The sequence below is a fragment of the Pagrus pagrus genome (assembly GCF_965226575.1).
Source record: "Pagrus pagrus genome assembly, chromosome: 5".
NCBI classification, from domain to species: Eukaryota; Metazoa; Chordata; class Actinopteri; order Spariformes; family Sparidae; genus Pagrus; species Pagrus pagrus.
This window is the reverse complement of record NC_140189.1, coordinates 15,286,493-15,312,036: the sequence shown is the minus strand read 5'-3', so window position 1 is coordinate 15,312,036 and position 25,544 is coordinate 15,286,493. Positions and strand designations below refer to the sequence as shown.

Below are 25,544 nucleotides of genomic sequence, written 5' to 3'. Positions count from 1 at the left end.
TCAGCTCTGTAACAATCTGTCAGACGTAATGTAGGTGCTAATTACAAACAAACCCATCATGTCATAACAATGTACATCATACAACTTGTATGTTGAAGTAAACATGTATGTAACGCTGTGATCCCGCCCTCTCACTGAAGTGACATAGTGCAGAAACAAGTGATGGGGGGCGGAGTGGCTGAGACAGAGACACCATTCACCCTATTACAAGACACGGTACCATCAACATGATTTTGGCAGCTGTTATTTTAAGGAAAAAAAAGTTACATAATGTTGCTTTAAAAAGGCACCGCCTTCTCCACCACTTAAATCTTTCCCGCAGGTGTCTCAGTATTTCTCCAGCATCAGCAGACACGTTGAAGACGCTCAGCTAAAGCAGCTGAGAAATACTGATTACACTGGTAATCTAATGATACTGACTGCTGATACTTCCCAACAGTGTCAAATAGACGTGGTTATTATTATAGTAAGCTGTTTTTTATATAGCCTATATATTATTATTCAGAAATGACTGATCATTTTAGCTAAAACAAAAATGCTGTCACCTTCTTTTGTCACAGCTTAATGAGCTGACTGTTTTCAGCCTTTACATCTGTGAATTGGTGGGACAAAACATTTTTATTATATTTTTATAATAGTATTGCTATGTGCAATGATGAGCCTTTTTGCTGGTGGTATAAATATACATAATTTAACATTTTATCAAATAGATTTCCTGTCTAACTGTCAGCACATTTGAAAAACACATTTTCTTTATGAGTTTCCTCCTTGCAAGTAACCAAATACATATTTAATTTTTGGTGAGGTCACTCATTTTCTTAAGGCTTTATTTGTGCACGGTCCAGGCTGATATTATTCACCCTGAACTACCTTTTATTGTGATTTATGGTAGAGAATATGGTTCAATAATAAGCGTTGTAGGAATCAGCACTGGTCCACATTTTCCACAGTGTGCAGTCATTTGTCTCGTGGACATGAAAGACTCTACACTGTAGTGGTACAGAGAAGTGGTGATACCTCAACATAGAGAGAAAAACATGATGGTAACATATTTATATGTGTCTGTAAGGAAAGAAAAAAAACCATACTGGTATATTGAGCTGGAAATGACTGAAAAAGTGGGTATTTTAATCGAGATGGAAACAGCTCAGTCGTGCTACAGAGGGAGCCTGTCACTTTAAGAGAGTGAGTGTTACCTGTAATGTTGCTAGGCTAGCGAGCCTCTACCTGTTCAGCTGCTGAGTGTCTGCTCATGCTAACTTTAGCCCCCAAAACCCACTTTAACCTAAAAAAGGTTTTAGTTTGTTCTTGTTAGAAGTTTTGCTCACATGGAGACATTTCTCTCCATCTAGTAAAATAGTGTAAGCTAGTAAAATAACAGAAACAAGTTAAATAGTGTTAGCCATAGACATGTACACACACCAGACCCTCACTGAGCGGGTTGGCCCGCTGCTGCGATACGTCGACGTCGCCGCCATATTGGAGGAGGCAGCTCAGCCCCGTGAACTAACACAAGTGAAGGGAGTGAACTTTATAAAGCTCCTTCTACAAAGTGCTGTAAGTTAATGCCTCTCATTTACACATTCACACACGTACGAATACATTCAGGAAACAGATGGGAACCAAAAACAATGATTATAAACGTTAACTACTCCCTCAGTATACAGGTAGGCACCAGACCACCGGATGTGTTTTTATAATGTTTTTATGAGTGTTAGAGCTGTCAATGTATGTAACTCTATTACTGTGATGATTCATGACAGTTAAATATTGAATCTGTGTCTATAATAACCAGATCCTGACATGTACATGTGACGTCTGTGGGAATAAAAAGCACCAATGTCGTTTTTATAAATACAGTGATTTTTGAATAATAACAATCATGGAGACAAAGAATTAAGTCCGTAAATCAAGATAAGAAGCTGCAACTGGCAGTGAGCCTGCTTTCTTTTCGTTTAGCAGTGAAGTGATAAACTCCATGACAGAACATTATAAAATATGATATTGTATAAAATAATATTTCATGGTAAAAAACAAAACAAAACAAAAGTTGCAGTCGGCTTCTTTTATAAATATGCACCATATATAGGCCTATATATTTATTGTTATTATTATTATTATTATTATTATTATTATTATTATTATTATTACTGCTACTACTACGACTATTTTATAGTCATAGCCATTCTTGACTTTGAATGGGAGCAGCTGTAACACAAGCAATTTCCCGTCGGGGATTAATAAAGTATTTCTGATTCTGATTCATATATTATGCAGTCAGTTGTCCATATTTAAGTTGACAGTATGGTAGACAGACACCACATTCACATGTCAGGATCTGGTTATTATAGACACAGATTCAATATTTAACTGTCATGCAGCTGTAAATACTCATAAAAACATTATAAAAATACATCCGGTGGTCTGGTGCCTACCTGTATACTGAACATGTAAGGAGTACTTAACGTTTATAATCATCGGAGGACGTTACAGACTTGTTTCTGGTTCCTATCTGTTTCCTGAATATATTCGTATGTGTGTGAATGTGTAAATGAGAGACATTAACTTACAGCACTTTGTAGAAGGAGCTTTATAAAGTTCACTCTATTCACTTGTATTAGTTCACGGGGCAGAGCTGCCTCCTCCAATATGGCGGCGACGCCGACGTATCGCTCAGTGAGGGTCTGATGTGTGTACATGTCTGTGGTGTTAGCTAGTAAAGTAGCGCAAGAAATGCAGTCTTAATTAGTTTCATTAGTAACAGCTGTGCGTCTCCTGCTCTGACCTGTCCAAATGCCAGTTATACATTCAGGCCTTATTCAGAGAGGTTATTCAGCTGAAACATTTGGAAATCACAAAACAGCTTCAACACCTAGTTAGTTCATATCAATTCAACATGTCAACATTTTTAAAATGTAAGAATGTTCCCAAAATACTTTTACTGATACAAGAAGATGTGAAATCAAGTGGCCAACTAATATGGCACCACTAAGAAGATGAGCTGTGTGACTATGTGACTGAACCACAGGAGGAGCCACACAAAGGTAAGATTTATGATTTATTACTCTCAAACAATATGTTTAACCTTGACTAAAGAAAAGACACTGTAGACAAAGACCTATCAAGTATTTTGGCAAAGTAGACTGTAAGCTAGTAAAATAATGTAAACTAGTAAAATAGTTTAAACTAGTAAAACAATGTAAGCTAGTAAAATAATGTAAGCTAGTAAAATAGTTTAAACTAGTAAAACAATGTAAGCTAGTAAAATAATGTAAGCTAGTAAAATAGTTTAAACTAGTAAAACAATGTAAGCTAGTAAAAAAAAGCAGGCTAGTAAAATAATGTAAGATGGTAAAATAGTGTTAGCTAGTATAATAATGTAAACTATAAAATAATCTAAACTGGTAAAATAATCTAAGCTAGTAAAATAAAGTAAGTTAGTAAAATAGTGTAAACTAGTAAAAAAGTGTGAGCTAGTTCAATAACATTAGCTAGTTAAATGGTGTGTGCTAGTAAAATATCAAAAACTAGTTAAATAGCGTTAGCTAGTAAAGTAGCACAAGAAATGCAGTCTCAGTAATTCCTTAGTAACAGCTGTGCTTCTCCTGCTCTGACCTGTCCAAATGCCAGTTATACATTCAGGCCATATTTCAGAGTAGTTATTCAGCTGAAACATTTGGAAATCACAAAACAGCTTCAACACCTAGTTAGTTAATATTAATTCTCTTTGTCAATGGAAAAAGAAAAACATTTTTAAAATGTAAGTGTGTAATCTTCGTGTGTTTTGTTTCTATTGCCTTAGCTACTGAATGTTTGTTTCGATGTGATAATTTTTAAATATAACATGATGAACTGGCCAACTTGTTTGAATTTTCCTCGTGAAATCATGGCCAGCTTATATTCTTTTCATTATAGTAACTTACCAAAGTGTAAGTTAGTTTGCCAGCCAGCTAGTTTTAACAAATTATCAGCTACACATTACCTGTCTGAACAGGTGCTTTTTGTCTTGATGCTGCCTCGTCAGCAACCTGCTCCTTTTGAAATATCCCCAGTTAGCTTATAACAGAGCCCAAAAACCTATAGATAAACCCAAAAATCCACTTAAAACTAATTAGACATTTAGTTCCCCTTAGACTGTAACTGCATTGAAAGAAAGGGAAGAGACTGTGTTTTTCAAAGAAATCACGTATTGTATGTTCCAGAAACGATAAAGCTTCTGAGTTGAATATTACCACTGTGCTATTTGTGAAAATACCCGATTTAGATCAGTCTGTTCTGTGTCAGAAAAGTCACTTATTGAAACCTTTGTGTTTAAACAATACATGTCTTTTCATTATTGACCAGTGTCAGCTAAAATTATTTTATGGTTAAAATTTCACTTGAGCTATGAATCATTGTAGAAACTCCCACTGTTCTTCACATCACTGCCACCAAATCTCCTGGTTATAATGTTTGTTTCACGATAGCTGAGAAATTAATGTGAGGCACCATCAGTTTTATTGCTTTCGGTGCACTGACCTGTTGCCCACTACAGACGGAAAAATCCTCACCTGGTCGGTAACAGTGTGTCGTCCTTCCTACTGCGGCTGCTGTAATGTGGCACTCCAGAAGCCAAAAGCAGGTGAGCACTGTTTAAAATCTGATTTTTGAATCCATCCACTGTTGTTAATATTATTATTATTGTTGATTAATGCATGAAGAAGCTTTCCAAGAACAGCTGAGAGGGACATAGTTCCTCTAAAGATTGAAATGATTATAGGTAGTTCATCCCGTTCATACATGGTCTTTATACAAAATTAATACACGTGTGCATATATGTATTAAAACAATGGCTCCTTTAACATTTTGCAACATTCAGCTCACAGATAATGGATATTTTAATATTTTTAATTTCAGTTTCTGTTTAATTTTACTTTTTGAGCCCAGACAGTAGTGTTGAGACAGTTGTGCGGAGACAGGGACATGTGGAATGACTTTTTATTGCGCGATTAGTCATTTTTCAGACAACAAGACTCCCCCAACATTAAAACAAACAGCAATGTACAAAACAGCACACATCTTTTTTTTTTTTGCCATCAACGGAAATTTAATAAGGTAGTGAGAGTACATAACAGAAAGTAATGAAGTGTAACGACGTGAGTTATGATGATGTTGAGATGTATAGGATGAGCTTGATGTCAAAGCCAAAGTAAGCACCATCGTCATGTAGTCAGGAAAGGCCATATTTCAGAAAGAAATATTCTAGAAGGGGTGAGGAGAGGTTAAACATGATACAAGAGGGTTGTTATCACAGTTTTCAGACATTTTTACCAACTAAAAAAAAGAACAATATCGGTGTAGCACTACTTTATCATGCAATTTACTTTAGTAAACCTTCTGACACACAGACAAAATATACTTCAATAAGTAGAACTCAATACATCTCTGTCCAGCAATAGTCACAAAGCCTGTAGTTTATACTCTTGAATGTGAGATCCCTATCAAAAATAATATGCAGATTTTTATTTTTCTTAATATATCTAAAGTGCAAGTATTTATCCATTTTTATTCAATGCTTTCTGTAAGTATAAAATACAAAGGAAAAAAACAGCAATATGTTTTTCCTGTTTACATGTTATATTTTTCTGAAAGGAGGAGCATCATATATAACAAACCATATATATATATATACACACACACACGCCACAGATAAAATATTTTTGAAAGATACAACATATTATCTCATATGGGGATGGTAAAGGGATTTAGACCAAACGGTGACATGGGATATGTTCATTGTGCATTGACCCCACCCCTTAAAATCCAGGATCCATTTCCCAACATCTTCAAAACATCTGAAGAACGTCTTTATAACTATACACAACAGTAGCCTATACAGTCTGCAAACATGATGGACCCTACTACTCTGTGCGTGTGCAAACAGAAGACGTGCTGAATGAGCTCCTCTGTCAGTGGTTTGTGATGAGTCATATAGTGCTTGGCTTTGACCAGAGGCTGCGATTGGCTGTGTGATTAACCAGGAACTCTGAACGGCCAATGAAAGACTACACACCAAAACCAGAAACAGAGCAGATTTGGTTGTCTGGAACAACTTATGGAAGTTCAGTCTGTTTTCATTTGGTAGAGGCAGGTCGCCACCACCCACATTTCACTTGCAGGAGTTTGCTGTTACATGTCATGTACATGCGGCTGTTTGAATGCAGTCAGAAACATGAACGATCTCCCCGTTCAGGAGGAACAAGCAGGCGAAGCACTTACAGCTGGAGCCATCATAGCAATCTGACTTAATGCAACAAGGAGCTACTGCTGCTCATCAGAGTCACGTCTACCATTGAGATTTTTCTTCTACAGCCATCAGTTGAAATGTGTAAGGAATGGTCTGATCACCTGTTGCTTGAGCAACAAAAATAAGCTCTTCCAATAAATATTTGACAAAATGAAGACTGCAGTATTAACAAACAAAAGACAAGATAACATCACGATTAGGGATTGCTACGATGGCTACTGCTGTATAATAAATCAAAACATGATTCTTGTTAATGCTAACAGTTTCAGTGAACCATCGTCTATGTACACTGAACTTAGCCAGAGCCACTGAGGACAGCACACAGCTTGACCACTGACGCTTTTTCTACAGAAAACAAGACGGAAAACATCTGCCTACCATTTTGCATTTGAGTCCTAGAAATGGATGACCGTGTAACGTGGGCACAACATGGCTGCAAGGTCACTCCAGGTTTTGCGGTGACACCGGGTGAGCTCTCATAAACCGAGAAATCAGATTTAAACCCACTGTTTTCAGCCCTCCTCCTCTGTAACTCCGACGCAGCTACGATTCGTGTGTCACTACTGAATCATTCTGCACTAAAAACACAACTGACCCAGTAGCACCTGGCGATTACAGTCTGTAACAGAACAAGACAACTCGTCTCTTAATCTTCAAGAAAATGTGTGCGTTTCACAGAGTGAGGCATTCACAAAGTGAAGTCAATGAGCAGGTTCAGGCTCTCCTTATATTTGGCCATTAGAGAAAGAGAAAAAGCGAAAGGAAGTGTTGTATTTCCAGTCTTCATGTAGCATGAGCCTCCTGGAGGCCTAAATTCAATCAAGCTAAAGCTAGAACACTTTGGGAAATAAGTGCCGTATCACAACAGACAGTCCGGGTTTGTGTTGAACTCAAGATGAACTCAGATTGACCTCCGATGTGCTTTGCTGGGCACATAGTCATAGGTGGCTCGTACATGTGTTTAATGGAAACCGGCTTTTTATAATTCTCAGGGCAGTGTGAGGAAGTATAGTAATCTCCACCAAAGGGGAAAAGAGATTCCCTGTTCTTCTCCAGAACAGAGAGAAAAGTCCTAACTGGATCTGTCTTACAGCCGGGTCAGTAGGTCGTGGTAGGCTGCTGCCGGTAAGCCCCTACAGTGCAGTGCCAGGCTTCATCAGGCCTTTCACCAACACTCGGAGACAAACCTGGGCCAAAACGTCCTGCGTGGAACAGATGGGATTTTCTGGAACATTTTTCTTTGGTCTGTTGCCACAGACATGCCCAATCAAACAGATCAACTCTTTATAGCGAGGATTCAACAGGACTTTTGATACTGTTTTAGCCCAGGTATGCTTCAGGCTAGCCTCATCTATCCCACATGTCTGGGAGGCCCAGGCTGTAACTACATTAGCAGCTTTTATCCAGCTGAGGCCCATAAAGCTGAAATCCAAGCAGTCTGTATTTCCCCTTCATACACCCAGGTGGCACGCCACTCGGACAGGGCCTGTGACCAGGCTCAGTCGCATTTACTGTTGTAAGCCAACCTGCTTTAAATAAAGCTGATAGGTGAACGAACTACTTGGAGCATATTGATTGTTAACTAGCACTTCAGTGTAAGCCGAGAGGTCGATCGGGTCAAAAAGAAGGAATGGACTGTGTGTCTGGCAGAGCGTATTTGGGCAGGTTTTGGTGCACTGAACCGGGGCCTTTTTTTTATGCTTTTGAGTCCCCGAGTGGGGAAGAGGAGCACACTAAATCAGAGAGAAGGATTGTGATCCTCATTGTGAAAACAACAACAAACTCCTCTGTCCTTTGTGTCTGCTGCGGCCGATCACTATCGTCTAACTCAAGTGAAACCGCAGACGAGCCAAAGTCAAATCGTAGTTAACCTGCCCTGCAATCGGCAGTCCCAGGCGAGAGAGAGGGGTTGCGCTCAGGCTCCAAACACACAGTTTCCTGGCTTCTAATGATAGGAGGCCTTGTGCAGCTCTAGACACCATTCAAAATACTTTAGAGGCCTCCCAAACACTCAGATAGCAACAAGAGGCCTCGACAGGGAGAGACTGCGTATGTGTGTGTGTGTGTGTGTGTGTGTCAGCTACCCCTGGACCGGAGATACTATTCAATTCAGTGTAGGCCACTGCAGAGAGGCTGACATACAGTTAGAGGTTGTTGGCTGTCTGTGTTATGTGTGCGTGTGTGTGTCAGGGCAGGAACGAGGAGGGAAAGGGTTTTTCTCTGGGGTGACTTCGTAGGGGGACGTAAAACACCCTCACTAGTCTACGTGCACTGATAAGACGGACAAGGCAGCCTACTGGTTTACAGAACGTGACAGGAAAAATACCTCACTACTAGTCTTGACTTTTTTTTTTCCACTTTGAGCAAGTGCTTGAGAAGAAAAACTTCACATTTCGGAAATATAATGCAGATGCATCAACCTCATCGTCATGCTCTCAAATATCTACTGATCACATAGCCTATACATTTTTTCGTCTTTTAATAGTCTATACACGTGATACAATGCCACTATTGGCACGTACACAATATTGCACACTAATATGAAATGTCCTACACTAGTCGGTCCTCTCTGCCTGGGAGAGAGAGACAGACACGCTTCGGACAACAAAATGTGGAGAAAAGAACTTTGAAGAAAAGAAAAAGAGCATCAGAATAAACATAATGCAAAAGTGACATATTCTGAGCGGCGAGGCCCCCATGGAGCGATCAAGGGGCTGTAGCACCATAAAGAGATAGATACTGCCTTGGCCCTGAACTGATAGGCCTCTACATCCATTGGACTGCACTCGTACTGACGGCACGGGACCAAACCGGCTGGCTGGCCTGGCCGGCTGACTGCCTGATTCTTAAACAGCATCTCAGCTCTGACAAATATCCTCATCCAGACGCTCCTGATTTATTTCTTTTGTTGTTGCTGTTTTTTTTATTTTTTTTAAACATCATGGTGCATATGGTGTGCAAAGCCACCCGTAACATCTCCAGATGAATCTCCATGGGGTCCACTGGGTGTCAGACCCAGTGCTGCCACAGGCGGTACTTCCTGGGTCATTCTCCAAGTTCCAGGGAGACGCATCTCTACTCTGGGAGAGGCCACCAGGCCAGGGGTGCTGCTAGGGATTCTGGGCTCCAGGGTGCCACAACACACTGGCCCCCCTGTTTCCAGAGTGTACGTACGGCAGCACCTCATCTCTCTGAAGGGCCAGCTTGGAGCTCTGCCCAATGCCATTGTTGGCCCCCAAGCTCCCAGCAGCCTTTCAGCTTACTTTCGCTGTTGCCACCCATGCTCCATGCAACGCAGGAGTGTGCATCCCGCATCCCTGGTGAGTATATTTTTCGGCCTACATAACAGCACTCGTAAATGAAAACGTACAGCGGTCGAGGTCACAGACCATCCACGTGAGAACACGTAAACGAGTGGAGTGTATAAGGCACGGGTCGTAATGACGTCAGAGAGGATGCGTTGCCTCGCCGCGCGCTGCGCTGACGCGTCTTTTTCTGTTTCCGCGCCTTGCGCTCCCACAAGTGGACCTTATTCTTTTGCATCCCCCACCCCCCAGAGGAAAAAACAACAAAGTAACAGAAAGAAAAACTTAACCCACAGAAAACGTGGGTATCTTAATAAGGATTTTTTTTACAGCTGATTCACAAAATCATAATTAGTACATCTAAGTTAGCACTTTTTTCATTTAAGTTTATATGGACATGGTGCAAGAGGGTTGATATTCAATATAGTAGCTCAGAGATAGATTTATCCCATTTGTTTGAGGCGCACAAAATAGGCTATTTATCTTTGAGTCTCAAATCATTTCCATAATGGCATGATAGAAATGCTTTCGTTAGCCTACGACGTTTTAGGTCAAATTAAAGACTATAGCCTACTTTGCCAAACTTCTTTTCAAAACATGAGCCTACACGCATGCTGACAGGTGTTTACAGGCCTGTAGTGCCGCGTTCTGCAATTCATACACTTTTAGAGCGCTTTCATATTTATTCTGCGTACCTTTATAATAAACTATACATCTGATTTTGGTTTCATAAAGTCCACAATATATTCTCTTTGTGCTGATGTCAAATATTCGTTCTACATGAAGACTGTCACTTTATATAATAGACCTCTGGTTTTATGTTTGATTAAATCTTAGCATATGACCAGTTTGAAAACATTTAAACATTTTTTTTTTTTTCTCGAAATAGCTTTGATGTGTGCAAAATCTGTCGTTTGATAGAGATATAAACACTCTGTTCATTGTCATTTAAATCAAGTAGGAAACAGTTCATATCTTACAGTTCAATCCTTGATAGCAGCGGCTTACTGTTACATGGGTGGTAAGTGGGGTGACATCCAGTAAAATGAGCGAGGAGACAGCAGAGGTGCTGCCATGTCTGTGGAGGTTGTGTGTGTGGGGTGATTCCCTTGGAAATTCTCTTCCTATTTTACAGTTTAAAGTCTCGGTTTTCTCTCAGAGTTCAGTTTTGTCTTTGTTGTTTCGTTTCTGCTCTCTTAAAATCCGCGTCAGTCATCGTCGCCGTCATCTCCGCCGTGCGGGCCCTCAGGTAGCAGTTCGGAGGCCCGTTTCTCTCTACTCCTCTCCTGGATCTTCCTCATCTCCTCCGCGTATTTACAGAAGGTGTTGCCGAATTTGGACCACACTTTGCACGGAACCGTGATGGAGTTCCGGTACGTGGGCTTCACCTCGCTGACCCGCATGAAGACCCCGTACTTATTGGAGCCCACGTCAAAGAAGAAGCGCTTGTTGTCGACCGTGAGAGAGGTGCCCTCCGGGAGCTCCGCCGGCTCCTCGTCCACACCGTAGTCGTCGATGAGTTTGGCCAAAGCGTCGCGGAACTCGATGAGACCTTGCGCCGGCAGAGCGATGGTCTGGCCTTGCGCGCTTCCCAGTCCGGGCCCCCGATTAACGGTCTGTCGGATCCTCAGGAACCGCCCCCTCTGGTTCTCTTTCAGATCCATGTAATATTTCCGATTCTCTCGCACCAGGAATTCGCTCTTGAGCGCCCGCCGGGGCTCATCCTGCACCATGTCCGGGTTGGTCGGGCCCAGCTGGGCGTAATGTTCGATAAAGTCCCCGAGATAATCGCGGAACTCCACGGCAACCGACATGGAGAGAGTGAGGCGGCTCTTGTTTCCCCCAGCCCCGACCTCGGCTATCTTTAGGAAGCGGCCTTTAACATTCTGCTTCACGTCAAGGTAGAAGCGCTTGTTCTGGATGTCGACGCGCTTAGAGGCGAGCTCCTCGGTGTCGTGCTGCAGCCGGGACATGGCGCCCATCGCACCCGGGGGCAGCGAGCCGGGGCCTGCGGTGGGCCCTCCGTGGTCACTGCCACTGTCTCTGTCCGCCATGATGCTGCCTCCCTGCTTTACCTTCCACCGTCTCCCTCTGCCTGCTGCAACCTCGACTGCCCGTCAAACCACTCCGCCGCTGTATCGCGAGACGAGAGAGGAGACGAGGATGAAAAAAATGAAAGCGACTGTAGTTAGTGTTACTGTAGTACTCGGAGCGGGCTGCGTTCAAGACACTCCCGCTGCCTTTGCAACGTTTTGCAGAATTTTCTCTTCAGCCTTTAGTCTAGCCATAGATTGCAACTGAAAGTTAACCCCCACCCATGTGAGCCCAAAACACTGCAGTACTAACATCAACAGATAGATAGATAGATAGATAGATAGATAGATAGATAGATAGGCAGGCAGGTAGATGGATAAATACGTAGGTAGATAGGCAGATAGAGGGGTTCACACACACAGTGTCTAATAAACAGTACAAGGCAGAACAGGAAGTCATATCTGGTGGGTATCAGTGTGGGTGTTTCTGCACCATGGACAGTTGTTTGGGGCTTTCAGCACCACGGACAGCGAACCCGGACAGTCCCTGTGGAAGGAGACAGGCTGTTGAGAGGGAGCAGGGTGAAAGAAAGAAATTTCTGAATGATCAGTAGATGATAGTTGTGTGGGAGTCTGAGGGAGGGGGCTGATACACTGTGAAGCATCATGAATCATTACCCTATGATTGGACGTGCTTGTATGACACTGCTTCTCCATGGACTTGAAAGGGTTCTTCAGAGAAAACATAACTATATAATACCAAAAATTGTATCTCGTATAATCCAGAAATAAGGAAAAAACAATGTGAATTCACATACATTTAATGTACACACATAGTAGAAGAAATTTTAGAATGAAACTGTCATTTATTTATAGTATAATTATGAAATGTACGATTCCTGTGTTGGAGTTCACGTAGCTTAGTCTATGTTCTCATCTCAGAGAGATTTTGTGTTTGTTTTTTTGAAGACGTTCGTTCCAGTTTGACAGAATCCTGCTGTTAAAGGTCACATAAGCTAAAACAACAGTAACAGCAGAACATCACAAATGAACTTATGAGGTCTGCAGCACTCGGGCTCGGAGGAGTGGAGCAGACTTGATGGATGCTGATCCTATACCAGCCTAATGGGACTAGATGGCTTTTATAAATACCAGTAAACAAAATCTGTAGCAAGAACACTATAGAATATACTTTAATTAACTCAAAATTGTTTATATTGTTTGTGAATCAGGCTTTTTTGAGGTAATGTGTGAAATGAAAACATGTCTAGAGTTGCACAGTCAATTAAAAATCAATATATAATTGAAATCGTGATATGAGTGAGTGCAATGTCCAAATCACGAGAAGCTGAAATCTTTTGATAAAAGTAAAATGTATGACAAAACAGAATTATAATGAGATACTGTCTCCAGACGTAAGTAAATATATTTGCTTGTTACAGACCTGGGATCAACCAATATGGCTTTTTCAGGCCTGTTAATGATACTGATAATTAGAAATCAAGGAGGCCAATAACATTATTTGGAACTGATATTCATTTGCAGTGAAAATGAAAATCGTGTCAAAATTTTCTCCAACCAGTGATGAAATGAACCTAAATACAATTTATACTTGTAATATTTAATTTATAATACTAGAGTATTTTCTTTTTCTGCTACTTTATACTTCCGCTTTACTATTTTTTTTTTTTTTAAACATTGAGTTACTTGTTACTTTGCAGATTCATATTATTGTATTGTTTATAGGCTATTCATTGGGATTTGTAACCAATCAGATATTGTTGTGGGCGGGACATTGTGTGAGAGGCTGTAGCACAATTTTAAATTAGTTTATTTTATTGGCAATCTGACAGAAAAATCACAGATACTGATAATCGGAAAAACTAAAACTATCATCTGATTTCATTTAATACTCACAAGCATCACACGTGCCTGCACTTAAATGTCTTAACATCAGTTTAACCCCCATACATACATCTGATCTGACCGGAGAGCTGGTACAAGACGGGGGGTTAACATAAAATATTAGGAATTTCTATTGTGGTCTGAGAAGATAAGTGACTTGTGAAGTGAAAAGGCTGCTGTGTCACTAAGACACACAGATAGAGAGCATTACTCTGACAGTGGAGCTGTTGAGACCACGTCTGTCACGAGAGGCCAGTTTAGGTGACCTCATCAACACCCTGCAGAAATACTGCTGCTTTACCGATAACAGCCACTCTAATTCAAAGTTAAGTTTGTTTGTAATTCTGCAACACAGAGTTTTATAATGAAATGAAAGCTGTTCTCCCTTTACGATACACAAGAAAAAATATTTTTGCGGTGGAATATGGAGGATGGGTTGGGTTAAGCATGATTATCGAGGGATTCATGGAGGCGGCAGCGGCGGCAGTGCTCCCCGGGCCAGTCAGGAATCGGTTATACTCCCCTTCTCTTTGTAGACAAATGATTTGCCCTCAAGACTAATTTAGAAATTCTTCAATTGTTTGCAAGGTCTTTGAACAGGGGCTCTAATGAATGCATGTGTGGTTGAATGAATAGAGAGAGACGGATCAGTGAAGGGGTGGGCAGTGGGTAGCGAGGTAAAGAGGAGGGGGTGGGTCACTGGCTTGGAAGGACTGTGTTTCCCTTGTGTTGATCACCAAACTGAAAAAAAAGCAATCCCAGTAATGTAAAACCATCAATATTTGACCAAAACAGCATAAAATCTGCACGTTTGAAAGCATTTAGCAGCACGGACAGCACACAGCACTGAAACTATTTAACTTCCCAGTTAAAGAGGTCGACTCTCTGGATCTGAGGTTAAGGTAATGAAGGATACATGCAGTAAGGAGACAGCCCTTCATTGCAGCAATCTGGCTGTGGCCTTCAGGGTGTATGAGGTGTCATGTGATTGGCCACTTGGGACAGAGCGCTAAACCTGTCGAGGCTTTCAGCACCATGGACAGAGACCGGTCCCTGATGTGACCCTGCTGATGGTGAAACTGGTGGATGAGGCCATGATGTGAGTGCATACTGTGATGAAATGACCTCTCGTACATTTCTTTACCATCTCAGTCATCTATAGTTAGAGCGAACCTGTCCACCTGTCCCCTATATGACACTATATTTCACCCCTTTCTCAGCATGGACAACGAAAGGCTTTCTGACCTCTAGCGAAGGGCGCACAGCTCCTCACAGGGAGGGAAAGGCAAATCTTATGAATGGCCTGATTGATGGATACAGAGATGGAGGCAGGGACTGGTTTGCTATGGAGGGAGGAGGGGATACTTGTGGTCACCATAAAAAGCCTGAGCATATTGTGCAAAGCTCTCGTTTCATTGGTGGAGATGTGTTCACTGAAAAAAAGTGGTTTTATTAGCTGTAGCTGAGCAGGATTGGCAAAAGATTTGAGGAGAATGACTTTCCAGGATAACACCTGCAGATTGGGGCAACTGATGCCCCCACGTGTTGCCACAGAGTCGTTAAAGTGTACAGTACCCCAAGGCAGTATTAGTGAACTGCAATGACTGGAATAATAGTGTCGCAAATGTCAGCTTTTGGGTGTGCTCTCCTGCAGCGTACTTATATACGCTCCGTATATAAGTCTGAGGACATTTAAAGCTGAAGTCTCGAAACTCCCCGCTCTCCTCGCCACGCTGAGGAATCCATTGAGAGAATTTCGCAGCGTTAGTCATCGCAACAACTATCCGCAGTGTGTGTAGTAGTCGCCTATAGCCTCTCTTGCACCTCTTGCACTGGAGATCCACAGTGGGCGCCGTGCAGGGCTTGGCTACAGACGCACTCCTCGCCGTGTGTCTGTGCAGTGCGTGCGTGATTTCTCTTGCACCCACCCGCAGAGGTTTAACACAGTCGACCGGCATGGTCACATGCTGGTTGGATCGGTGGCGGTGTGCCGGTGTGTGCCCGGGTCATTAGGGTGTTTGCGCAGGACGTGGCGAGCCGACGCCAGTGACCGGGCAGGTGATGTTTGCTCACGTAAGCCGCTCGCGTTTGATGAGGGGCGCAGGGGACGCGGCTGGAGGGTGCGCGCTACTGTTGCATCGCCTCACCGGATAACCGCTGCTATCTCATCCTGTCCGTCTGTTCCTCCCCGGTTTTCTGTTCTCTTTTTTTTTTTATTTTGGTCACCGACATACGGATTCGCAGGAGTGGGACTCTTTTGACGATAGAAATAAGTGGATAAAGGAGCCGACCTTGCGTGTGCGTGTGCGTGGAGTGCGTATCGTTTCTTGTGATTCCCCTGTACGCGCAAGCTGCTTTTTTTTTTCCTACCAGAGAGGCAATGCGCCCACCCATGCGATGCTAGCCTATTAGCTGGAGAGAGAGAGAGAGAGAGAGAGAGAGAGAGAGAGAGAGAGAGAGAGAGAGAGAGAGGTTTCAGCCCTGGATTCGAGAGGAGGCTAATTTACGAGTCTTGTTTTGCCTTTCAGGAAAAGGGGAGATAAGAGGGGGAGGGTGGTTGGTGAAGGAGAATGCAGCAATCACATTTTTAAGCATGCAGAAGCGGGCCGTTTCCGGTTCCTAGGCTGGTGTGTCCCCCCATCCGAGGCCAGCAGCCGTATGGGGAAAGCAGCGGCAGACACAGATGGCATGGACACTTCCACAAGGTCTGCCGCTCTGCCCTGCCTGCTCTGCCGGAGCCCGTTCGCCGCCGTCTCTCTCTTCCAGCTCGCTCCGCCGCCCAGCAGCACTGCAGCACAGCACAGGCTGACGGCATGAGGCTTGATCCAGTGCATTTCTCCATGCTGGTCATCGGGGTCTCCTTCGCCTGTTACGCCCCGAGTCTCAACTCCCTCCAGGACCAGGCGTACCGATCAGCCGTGGTCATCGAGGGCGAGGTGCGCTCCTCCCCGGAGAACGTCTCCTCCCGGGAGCCCTACAGTGTGAATGTCAAAGTGCTGGACGTGTGGCCCGTCAACAGCGGCGGCCTCGAGAGGGAGCAGCTCGTGACCGTCGGGGACTTCGGTTCCGAGGCCCCGTGCACCACGGTGGAGAAGGACCACAGATATATCTTTTTCATGGACCCGACCGCCGAGCCCTTGGTATTCAAGGCATCGTACGCCCCTGTGGACGCCAGCGAGCCGGAGCTGAAGAAGGATGTGGAGAGAGTGTTGTGCGAGGACTGCGGTAAGTTTAAGGCTTTTCCTTTATACCTGCCATACACTCACACCGCACTATAAGGGCCACTGAAGCTGCTATGGTGATGTAAGGAGACAGTCACCGCTCTCTGGCTGCGCGTGCGCGTGTGTAGTCTATATAATGTGTCAGCGTGCATACACACATGCGAATGACACTTCAATCCTCCATAACCCGGTCACCCATAATGAAATGAGAAGCATGGCAGGGAACGTGCGTGTGTGCATATGTGTGAGAGAGCTTCAGCTAAATGTCTGAGAGAAACCTCCTCCTGTCTGTTTGACGAGCACTGATGGTCATTGGATACTGAAACTTCCAGCAAGATCTGCATCATCACATCATTACAGTGAAGCAGCCTGCATGTAGAGTCTTAAGGTGGAACACAGGCAGCAGCTCCTCTGTGTGTGTGTGTGTGTGTGTGTGTGTGTCAGAGAGAGAGAGAGAGATAGCCAGGCAGAGCATGTGATGGGAATCAGGGACAGCAGTCTTGTCTTGAGGTAACCTCCTTTCCAAACTTCAGTCAGTATTACCTGTCAAATCTGTTGCCGTTTTATATCAGAAATTGTGGCAAAATCCAGACAGTGCCAGTGTTGACTGCAGTGACAGTCGGTGGGTGGTGGTAACACTTCAAATCTCTCAACTTGTTGCAAGTTTACACCATGGATATCTAAATTTGTGCTTTTTTTGAAGTACAGTAGCACTTCCTGCTTTTAAAATGACAGATTTCTGTGAAAAGTGGCTAAAACGGTGTGCGAGAAACTGTGTTTAACTTACTGTCACCGGCTTTTAGCAAAAGAGCAATCTGAACACGAAACAGGAAGACTAGATTCTTAAGACGAGGGTTGTGCACTTTTTCTCTTTTCTTTCTCCCATTTCTACCCTTCATTTCTCTCGTAGCTAGGAGAGAGAAAAAAAAAACGGGATTTGACGCCTCTTTTTACCAAAGGTGAAAGAAAAGGTTGAGCCAGTCAGGGACAGCTCAAATAACTGAGCTCTTCGACAATGTGTTTCAAGTATATTACTTAATCTGCTAGTTGCAAAGGCTCTCAGGTGTCTTACTTTTATATTTATTCCCTAAAAGACAACATTCACTTCAAAATTGTCTCTGTGATCCATTCATCTGTGTTTTCACTATTTAAAGTGCTGCCCTGCTTTTGAGATGATGATTGAACGACAACTGGTCCCATTTACTACTGTGTTAACGCACCTGCTTGTCCTGTGGTAAACCTGAGTTGAGAGGCACACAGACAGGAAGTAACACTTTCCCCTGCTGCACAAAAGAGGGTGGAATAAGAAGTGTCACGCTTTTTCTCCAACACGAGCTGTAAGAGCACAACTGTAAACCGTCTTTGTTACATGAATGTGAGCACAAACCATTAGAAACAAATGTGGTTACACAAAGACTCATTTTCCATCTCTGAGTTCTTCGCATCTAGAATCAACATAATTTCCGTGCAAACCAGCAGCGACTGTAAAGTGTTAAATCCTGACAGGAAGTAACTCAGATGTCTTAACAAAGGGTTCATCCAGCGTTTGAGCAAACAGCGTGATGTTCTATTTTTACCTCCCTGACACGCTAAAATTATCAAGTCATTTATTTATGACAGTGCTGTTGCAATCAGGCTTCAGTCTTAAACACATTTTCCAGGCAGGGATAAGCTCAGGAGAGGAGATACCCACTTATGAGCTGATTCACCCCCGTGCACACTTGCACACACACCAAAAGCCAGATATAAAGAGAGAAACACACTGCAGAGTGTGTGGTGACAGCAGATGCACTGTGGCAACCAGCAGCCTCGAAGCACTAATGTGTGTTAATATTTTCACTTCTCTGTCTTTACTGTGATTGGTTGGATTCATCTGCAAACTCATGAGGTTAAAGGGGCACTATGTAGTTTTTGTAGGAGAAATTCAAACTCAGAATTTTAATATTTAAAATATTAATGAGGTAATAATACAAACTCAGAAATATTTATCTCTTCCATAACTCAATAAACAAGCTGTTCTCAGAGGACAATAGGGTCCCCAGAACGCTGTTTGAAGCTCAGTTTGAAGGTCAGTTTGTTCATTCAGTTTATTCAGTCATGAAAACAAAGTTTGTTTATTTAGTTCAATTTAAAAAATCAGTCAATGAAGATCTTTCTCTACTGATTAAAATGTCTTCCCCGAAACTACACAGTTCTCATTTAAGGGAACACTTGAACCAAAAGTGAGTCATTTCTTCTAATAATTACTTGCAGCTAGTAGTCTTGAATTACATTTTCATAAAGCAAATGTTTGTACTGCGTTCCTTCAGATAGTTCTGCTGTGGTGAAGTCGAGTAGGGAGCCAGTTCGATTCAGACATAACAACTCTCCTTGCAGCACAAATGCAGCTTCGCGTGTCTACTTGTATGCGCGTAAAGGTTCAGTGAAGTATTCCAAAATAACCCCTCTCTGCAAAGTGCCTACAACTGCTTGTTGGCCAGTACTCGTTCTCAGTTGTAGCTACGCTGACACTTTTCTTTGGGCGGATGCAGTAATGTCAGGGTAGCTGCTGAATGAGCTACGGCCGAGCAGGACTCCTGGCCAGCGATCAGGCTGGAGATGTGCATGAGAGGATACTTAGAGACAGAAGTAACTGCAGCTTAGGGATGGGTTGGGGCAAGGGGTGTGTCTGCAGACACACACCCTGAGCCTAACCAATCACAAATCTAGTCTAAACACAGCCGGCCAATCACTGTCACACTGCTGGAACGCCCACTTCTGTGAACACCCCTGCACCTCAAAACTTACAGTATTGCTTTTACCAATATCTGTTTTATTCATTCAGTATCACACTGTAAAAAGCTGTGGTGTGGTTGTACTGAGTATATTAGAGACTCTTACATACAGTTTTATACAGTGTAGTGAAATTGTTGTCTGTAATTCAGCGCACATATATTTTAATGTTAGACTGTACAGAGCAGGAGGAAATGTTTGGTGTAAAATGCTGGGAAAGCGAATGGGAAGAGATAGAAATTGCAGCTCTACTTTTTCTTAATGAACAAGAACTACGGCTGAACCGTGTGATTTGAAGCTTTGTTCATAACATTGACATTTAAATTCAAAATCAACATTTGAAGACTGTGCAACCTTCCTTTTTTTTTGTGCATGCTTTGTTTGAACCCAGTTGTAAAGACTCCAGTGGTGGCTACATAGGTTTGTTTCCAACTCGTGTGATTCAAACATTTCCAACAACTCCAGAGTGTTGTTAGGTACAAAAGTTCGAACTTATTGAACAAAGATAGATGTAATCATTTCCAAAATTCACAACATGTTTTTATCTAATGAAATATTCTGACTGAATGGTTTGTAAGCTGTGTCTTGAGAGACACAGCTTAACAAACCAATCAGACTTTTAGTCCACCAAAAAAGTACACGCTCTACTTTCTGGCGTATACTGTATATCAAAACGTTAAAGCATTTGCTACGGAAACACCAGAGTGCCAAACATAAAGGGGATAATATGTTACAGTAGCCTTACGTGTTTATTCTGGTAAGACATTATTACTGCTTAACTGATGCTTCGAGTTGTACCTCTGTACCTGATTACAAAAGTGTCATATAAAACAGTAGAACTACAAAAGAGAAGCCATTATAGCTACAATTTTTAGCTTGCATGCTTGATATTTCTGGGCTACATGAATATGAATAAGCCACATGATGTCAGCTTTGTTAACGTTAATACCGACAATGATGTAAATACAAAGCTAATAGCAGTTTTAAACAAGTGGTTTTTAGCTTACTGTCCCGAGGTTTTATTCCGACTTTGTGCCAATGAATGTTGACATTTGCAGCAAACTATGAGTGTGCAAAGTTAGAGGCGCAGACCCCTCGCTGTGAGAGAAGTTATGAGACAGTAAATCTCTTTGTGCTATAAAAGACAGCAGAGCCGTCTTCCAAAAGCAGAGCCAATGTTGGTTAAATGGCGAGAGCGGTCAGGTTTCTCTCTTCCTGTTTATGTTATTGACTTTGCTATAGCTAATCTAATAACCTCCCCCCTTTTCCCCATCCGCCCCTCAACCTACACCTCTGACCAAAACACAGAGAATCCAGCTTCATGAGGCAAAATTGCAGGTCAGACTCTGCAGAACAGCTGATGTGAAAGAAGACTGCAAGCTTTGTTTACACATAATTCAAGGCTAGAGGAGTTGATTAATCACAAGGGAATCTTTGTTCTGTCCTGGATAGGGCTGCATCTGTTGATCATATTCTCGATTAATCGATTAGATGTTTGGTCAATAAAATGTCAAAAAAAGGTTGTTCAGTGTCTCCGAGATGACGTCCCCAAATATCTTGTTTTGTCCAAAACCCAAAGTTATTCAGTTTACTGTCACAGAGGAGTAAAGAAACCTGAAAATACTCACATTTAAGATGCTGGAATCAGAAACAATTACATTTTTTCCTGAAAAAATGCTCAAACTGGTTTCAAAGCTACCAAACAGACCGCTATCAGAATAGTTAGCAATTGATTTAATGTTGACAACTAGCTCTAGTCCTGGACAACTGAAACCACATTTATGTCTCCAACTGGCCTCCACTACTCTCTCCCTGTCTTACTCAGTGAAAATAACTAAAGTGTGTGGACAGCTCACACTCCCGTCTTAAAAAGTACAAAACCAATCCTTTCTTACATCCCAGGCAGTCTAAAGCGGGATGTAGGTCTTCTCTGATCATTGCTGTTGGCATGCCTTTTGAGATACATTGACAGTTTCTTCCCAAAATAGCTTTATCTGATGCCCAAACATGCTCCTGTCACTGATGCTGTATCTAGTGCTGCATACCTCAACTCTGTCTCTCCCCCCTCCTTCTTTCTGTCTCCCTCCTCATGCTGTAGCTGACTGTAGCCGGCGTGTGTGGTTCAGCTTATGCCTGCCCTCCTGTCAGTCAGCTGCACAGAGGAGGAGAGAAACGGGGTGGCGGGGGGGCTTTATCTTTGAGATGACAAATAGATGCAGCAATACTGTAAAACGTCTAATAATAGCCAGGCTCTTTCATTTACCTCAGTGACAGTGAGAGCACGAAGTTCAATGATAGTTGTATTGTATCGAGTCTAAAAATGACTTTAAAGCTGTTATGCAAATTGAAAAGAGTTCTTCTGCCTTAAATTCATTATCGTTTAGTGCTGGTTTGTTTAGCAGCATTACAGGAATGACTCAGAATTAAGGGAAATATACTTACTGGATTTTTAGTTATAAGATTGATATCAACCATACATACAGTCTGTGCATCAAGTAAGCAATTGTAGTCACTACGTAGGACAGTTTGTTCAAAATATACCTACTAACTCCTCGAAAGCTCACTTATTGACAGGCTGTATGTAACGGTTGGGCGATGTCTTCCAAATAGTCATGTGACGATGTCCTCAGTGAAACTTTGTCATGAACGATGAGTGGAGAAAACAGTCTCCCGTCACCCCCGTCACAAATCCCTGTGTTTGGTTTTAAAGGGTCTGTATATCCACACCACATGTCTGCGACTTAGCTGTGTTCAGCTCAGACGTTTAGCATCAGCTGCTTGAAACACAGATCATTTGCTAGGTATATTTAGGAAGCTTAGCTAAGAAAATGCAAATATCAACAACAAACTTGAGAGAAACACACTAACAGTGGCCGGCAGAAAAGAAACACTGCTGCCAACAATGTCTGTGAACATCCTGGGTTCGCCTAATTGAGCAGGTTTAAGAAGAAAATAATAAATCAGGACATGGAGACGTAACATGGAGTATTGAGCAGCAACAAATTTCTTTTCATTTTCTCTCCATATGTCACAAGCACCAAACTCTTACATTAACTCTGAGGGGACACACTACTTTTGTGTGCTCTCTGACGGGAGGCCTTTTAAATCATGATGTTACGACGGTACTGGGCTCAGTAGTTAATGACTGTCAGCCATCAGCGATGGATGATGCCCTCATCTATCGGCTCAACCCTACTGTATGTTACTGTATGTAGTGTAGCCTATACATACAGAGAAATGTAAAACAACAGTTTCTTATGTCCTGGGTTGCCCAAAGTCTTGCTGTCACAGTGAGGTTGCCAACTTTGGTGGAGGCAAATTTTATGGGGTTTAGTAACGTTGTTTGTTGATTGGTTTGTCTGTTTGTCAGCAGGATTAGGCAAAATCTACTAGCGATGTTCGTGAAACGTGGAATCAGTAATCTTCTGGTGCAGCTGACACATGTATGTGCTCAAACTTTTTACAGAAAGCAGATGTTATGGAGCACTTAGGGAGGGTGGTTTCATGGGAGAACCGGATCCTAAACTAGGCTAACTATGTTGTGGCTTCATCTCTGTACTTACTATAACACTCAAACTCAAGAGTTCTCATTTGTTTCTCAGAAAGAACGTCAAGTAATATATTTGCTTTAATATGAACTTTTCTAAAAGCTAAATTGTGTGTGCATGTAGATGTGTGTGTGTGTGTGTGTATGTGTGTGCGTGCGTGTCTGTGTGTGTGTGCATGCAAAACATGTAGAATACATACAAGTGGAATCGAACGTATATACAAAGTTTTATTATTATTATTATTAGTAGTAGTAGTAGTAATTATAGATTAGTGTGCATGTATATGAGCCTATGTTGACTGCCTGACCTGTGCATATGAGACTGTGTATCTAACAGCAGCACCTTATCAGCTGCAGTATAATTTCCTGGGCTAACAGCTCAGGCTCACATCAGTGTGTAGAGCAGCTGGAGGGCAGAACCACTGTGGCATTGATCTCCAAATCCCAGAATTAGGAGATTTTTGCTTCGGGGCAGCATGTCAAAACAATCCTTGCAACAGGAAACACAGCCAAGGCCACACCCTTGAACAAGTCGTTAAACCAATCCCAGTGAATTTAAGCCTTCATCATGGCTTTTCTTTAAGTATGCAGTGAACAATTGCCTCCATTAGCCCAGGATGAGAGAGACATGTGTGTATCCATAACATCTTCTGAGTGCGTGTGAATCCCATGCTCACACTGCTGTTTGCACTGGAAACAACACTTTGTAAATGCGGCTACATTTAATTAAGAGGCATTCCACCTTAAGACAGAGTAAAGGTGACACTCAGACTAACATACAAACTGTATGTTAATATGAACGCACATCTAGGGAGTTTCAGTGACTTGACACGACTGTGTGTGTGTTTGTGTGTGTGTTGCAAGAGGTCTCTCACTTGTCTGTCTCATCCTTTTCCCCTCTTTGTTGCGTTATCTGTGTCTATTTCAGACACCCTCTGTGTCTCTTTCTGTTTCTCTCTCCTTCTGTCTCTCTCACTGTCCTTGTCTCAACAGAGCATTATACCTCTACAAACACACACACACACACACACACACACACACACACACACACAAACACACACACACACACACACACACACACAGAGCCATGCCAGTTAGCTGTTGCTGTTGCTGCTGTGCTGCAGATGCCCCAGTGTGCTGTCATTAGCAGGGAGATCTGGGGCTGCTATAAATTATGCACGCTGAATAACAGAAGGCTGAGGATTTCTCTCCTCTGCTGCCTGTGTGTATATATATGTGTGTGTGTGTGCGCGTGTGCAGTGAGAGGATGTATAGACAATGTTTTTGCTCATTTACGTATGACTGACATTATACTGATCAGCTTGTCAGCATGTGTGTATTAGCTGACTTCTCTGTGGCTCAGCAAACTCACGGCTGCCTTACTCGTGTACATGTCCTTCAGTCATGTAGCGTGTGTGAGAGAGCGTGCGTGTGTGTCCTTGCTTGTGAATAATGTATCAGCACTCACCTTTTTCAGGCAGTCAGCCTTAGTAGAAAACTCTGACACATGCCTCTTAAAGGGACCTGCCCAGCGCCACATGGCTCAGTTTGTGAATGAGCGAGGTCTTTGTGTAACCCCACTTACACACAGACACACACAAGCACACACATGCAGATGGGCAGCACACACCACCCACACACTAATGCGGCTGCCGCGGCACACACCCTCCTCACTGCATCAGCAAAGTGCCCGTTTCAGACGGGATGGATTTGGCCGATGCGCTCTCTGTTTCTCTCTTCACATTATTTTACCACAGGATTAGATTAGACATCAAACTCAAAGCTGAATAATTAGAAATGTTTATGCCAAGAACGTGTCAGTTGGTATTCCAGCTAAAACAGTCAAAAATGACAAGTTTGCTGCTGTTTTGAGGAGTCTGAGGCGTCCTACTCTTTTCTTGGAAAGCCGTTTTAATCTTTGGCATTCTTCTCCATAAGTAGCCCTGCTGTGCCTGACTGTGAGGGGCTGGCATGCAGTCAGCGAACGCCTGATATTCATGAAGTTGTAAAATGGCATTTTCAACTGTCACTCTGGGTAACATTTCATGAGCATAACTGCTCTCTCACATCCAAGGTGCGTTTGAGCAGGGCAAAACACTCTGGTACACACATATCTAAGGCAAGAAAAGGGTTAAAACATCCCTTTGGTTCTATATCAGGCTATCTTTGGCTCAGAAAGGTGGGCTATCTTTATCTCTCTTTGTTGTGGTGATCTTTGATGGTGACAGGTGGAGTATCTTCATCCGTCTTCCAGATGTCCTCCTTTGCCTCTCTAGATGTTATCTTGGCACTATTATAGGCTTGTGGCAGAGACCGTGTGTACTGTATTTTTATTTTTGCGTCTTTTTATGATTATGTGTGAGCATATCTTTGACAACACAGAAAATGTACATATTTTTGAGAAGTGGATCTTTATTTTCTCCTGAAGAAACATTCTGCTCATTAATTGAGAAGATGTCGGCAATACATCGCCTA

The 25,544-nt window shown here is 42.6% G+C and overlaps 2 protein-coding genes across 3 annotated transcripts in view; one reads left to right on the top strand and one right to left on the bottom strand.

Annotated features, from left to right (window-relative positions):
* Positions 1 to 4,961: 4,961 nt before the first annotated feature.
* On the bottom strand, positions 4,962 to 11,754 carry purab (purine-rich element binding protein Ab). The gene has a single exon (XM_084353303.1). It carries the CDS (start codon positions 11,643 to 11,645, stop codon positions 10,800 to 10,802), a length of 846 nt encoding a protein of 281 aa, XP_084209429.1. The 5' UTR covers positions 11,646 to 11,754; the 3' UTR covers positions 4,962 to 10,799.
* A 4,376-nt stretch (positions 11,755 to 16,130) lies between these two features.
* The window catches only part of nrg2b (neuregulin 2b), a 58,945-nt gene continuing 49,531 nt past the window's right edge, over positions 16,131 to 25,544 (top strand). Inside the window, exon 1 of one of the 2 annotated variants that reach the window (XM_084353854.1) lies at positions 16,131 to 16,754. In XM_084353854.1, coding sequence (XP_084209980.1) covers positions 16,343 to 16,754 — 412 coding nt within the window. In that variant the 5' untranslated portion in view covers positions 16,131 to 16,342. The remainder of the gene's footprint in view (positions 16,755 to 25,544) is intronic. The other variant, XM_084353853.1, reaches the window with a different exon arrangement.

Coding starts and splice junctions, on each gene's coding strand:
- purab (XM_084353303.1), bottom strand. CDS start 11,645: ATGGCGGACAGAGACAGTGGCAGTGACCACGGAGGGCCCACCGCAGGC.